Source organism: Olea europaea, unplaced genomic scaffold (assembly GCF_002742605.1).
Source record: "Olea europaea var. sylvestris unplaced genomic scaffold, O_europaea_v1 scaffold1369, whole genome shotgun sequence".
Classification (NCBI taxonomy): domain Eukaryota; kingdom Viridiplantae; phylum Streptophyta; class Magnoliopsida; order Lamiales; family Oleaceae; genus Olea; species Olea europaea.
In genome coordinates, this window is record NW_019231197.1 from 198,032 (window position 1) to 200,652 (window position 2,621).

General features: G+C 36.8%; 1 protein-coding gene across 1 annotated transcript; it reads right to left on the minus strand.

Annotated features, from left to right (window-relative positions):
• Positions 1–299: 299 nt before the first annotated feature.
• On the minus strand, positions 300–671 carry LOC111375369 (precursor of CEP9-like). The gene has a single exon (XM_022998169.1). It carries the CDS (start codon positions 669–671, stop codon positions 300–302), a length of 372 nt encoding a protein of 123 aa, XP_022853937.1.
• Between the last annotated feature and the right edge of the window lie 1,950 nt (positions 672–2,621).

Genomic DNA, 2,621 nt, shown 5'->3' on the forward strand with positions numbered 1-2,621 from the left:
GAGAGAGAGAGAGAGAGAGAGAGAGATTAAAGACAATGATATTATTGCTAGATAGAGCATTGGCTATTACATATTACATGGATTCCAGAGCAGAAAATTATTTAATAAGTTTAGTAACAATGATCTAAAGACGAGAATGCAGAATATAGTATTCGGTGGCAAGTATTGGATGTCACACGACAATAACGAAAAAGAAGTTACATCTTGTTCATTATATTATCTAATTTTATTCTAATATTACTTCCCAATCATACAAGAGAAGTGGCAATGCATTTAGAATTCAAGTAATGCATGTTCATCTAAGCATTTGGTCCTGCCAAAGAATGGCCAACACCAGGACTGTGACCGGGTTTTGTGGGTCGAAAATCTTCTGTATTTTTCCCCGATGCAACAGATGGTGTCTTCGGCTGAGCAACGTCGTTTTCTGCTTCAAAACGGTGGCCAATTCCGGGACTATTTCCGGGATTTGTAGGTCGAAAATCGTTTACATAATTATCAACTTCATCTGAAGTACTGCTTAAACCGAATTCATTATTACCTTTATTTTGTGGGAAAGTCTGTTCCTGTTTCTTGAATGCATTTAGTTGCCTTCCCTCAGAAAATGCAATTTCAAGGCAGGCAATTGCTGCAAGAAGGAGAACAAAGATGTAGATTTGTTGATTGTAGGCCATAACGATATAGAAGAGAACAAAAGTTTTATATGTATATTTTGCTTTGGAGAAGATGGTTGCTATATTGTACACCAAGTCTTGGTATTTATAATATTTGGAATCGTATATCACAAGGATCTAAAAACCATTAAAATTTTGTAATTATTCAAGTCAATAGTGTTTTATAATGGACGGTTGATATGTCTTTGATGTTCTTTAATTCAATTTGTCTACTGAATTCAACCAGTATCTTTTCACCAACACTAACTGTGTGGTGTCAAAATGAGTTGGACCATCTAAATTCAACATGACCTGTCGTGTTAGGTTATCACATAGCTCAAATTGGCTAACATTTAGTGCGTAGATCGGATGGTCTGACCCACCTAGCTATGGATCTACAAGTTAAGATAGGCCACTAGACTTGACTCGCCGCAAAACTCGGGTTGTGACAAATAAATTAAATTGTCAAAAAAAAAAAAATTCTCAAGTTGATACTATTTAAAAAGATGTTTAGAAATGTTCATACAAGTCAACCCCGGCCCCTACCCACCCACCCACCAAAAAAGGAAGAAAGGAAAGTGCATTTGCACCAAAAAAAATAGAATGTGTCTGAAAATATAAATTGTTGATAGGCAATTGAAGTTTGTACCTTGAATGTTCCATCATTGACTGTATGATAACCTCTCATTGTGCTCAAATGTAGCTTTTATGTTTGTAAGACTTTGAAGGGTGAGGAATTACTTAACAATTTTGGGCAAATCAGATTTGATGAAATGAGCCCTTTTTGCCTTAATAAATTAAGCATGGATTATTGTGTACTGCCAAATTAACCGTGTCGCCTTGAACCTTAATAAGGTGAATCGATCCTTTCTATTTTTTTAGATCTATTCTCTTCTGCAACAAAGAGATCTCAAGCAAAGACTACCACCCCCCGCCCCACCCCCCACACACCCAGATGGCCCATATGGAGTTCCTACTTCACCCACTTTAACTCTTCTTCCACTACTAAATCCTAGACAAATCAGTTAATAGTCGATCACTCTATCACTGAGCCACAAGCTTGCTCAGAAAGATTGCTATACCATAGCTTTTGACTTTACTCTAACAATCACTAGAGTCATAGTAGTCGGTCTGGCTACTCTTGCGAATTATCGTTTTGACAGTTCAAACTTTTGGATGTAACAAGATAATATAGTTCCTAGTTTAATGTGCACCATTGGATGTTAAAATGAATTTGACTTGCATTTGAATGAACGGGTCGAATAAATTTGTTAGTCTTTTGTTGACCCCTTTTTTGCAATGGCACATGCACAACAGATGTCGGGCTCACTCATGTACACGCTAGCAAATTCTGACAGTTTTCAATCGGAATGGTCAATCGGAGGGTCAACGGACATAGGAGATGCTTTATAACACGAGACGAATATGTTTAAGCACCGACGGTATGATCGAGAACAATTGCAAATAAACAATCACAATCCTTCTCACCAAAACCAAAATAATTTAAACTCAAGTAGGTAAATGTGGAATGAATAAGAAAGGGATTTTACTGAGAATTAAAGTGCGTAATATTGCATATATTTTTTCAAATCCCTTAAAAAGTTATAGGAGTTGCTATTTATAAAGTTTGGACCGACATTGTTACCGTTAGATCAAAACCACGAGACCTCATCCTGTTAATCAGAGCCACACATCACTTTCTACCACAAATTAATTACATTGACAAAGAAGGGATAAGTCAACCTACATCCTACGCTGACATTTCTGACATCCATTAATGCAAACATTATATCAATCATTGTTATAAATCCGCTACAAATCCGCTTTGAAGGCAACAAGTGCATTGATCTAGAGAGAGGACTTTGGCTGGGAAGGAAAATTACTTCTGATGGTAGAGGTTCTATCAGAAAGAGTGCTTCGGTCAAAAGGGATCAGCTTTTACCTTTTCCCTTATATTGACTTTGTTGACTG

Bases quoted from the DNA above. Each gene is read 5' to 3' on its own strand.
- LOC111375369 (XM_022998169.1), bottom strand. From the start codon at position 671: ATGGCCTACAATCAACAAATCTACATCTTTGTTCTCCTTCTTGCAGCA.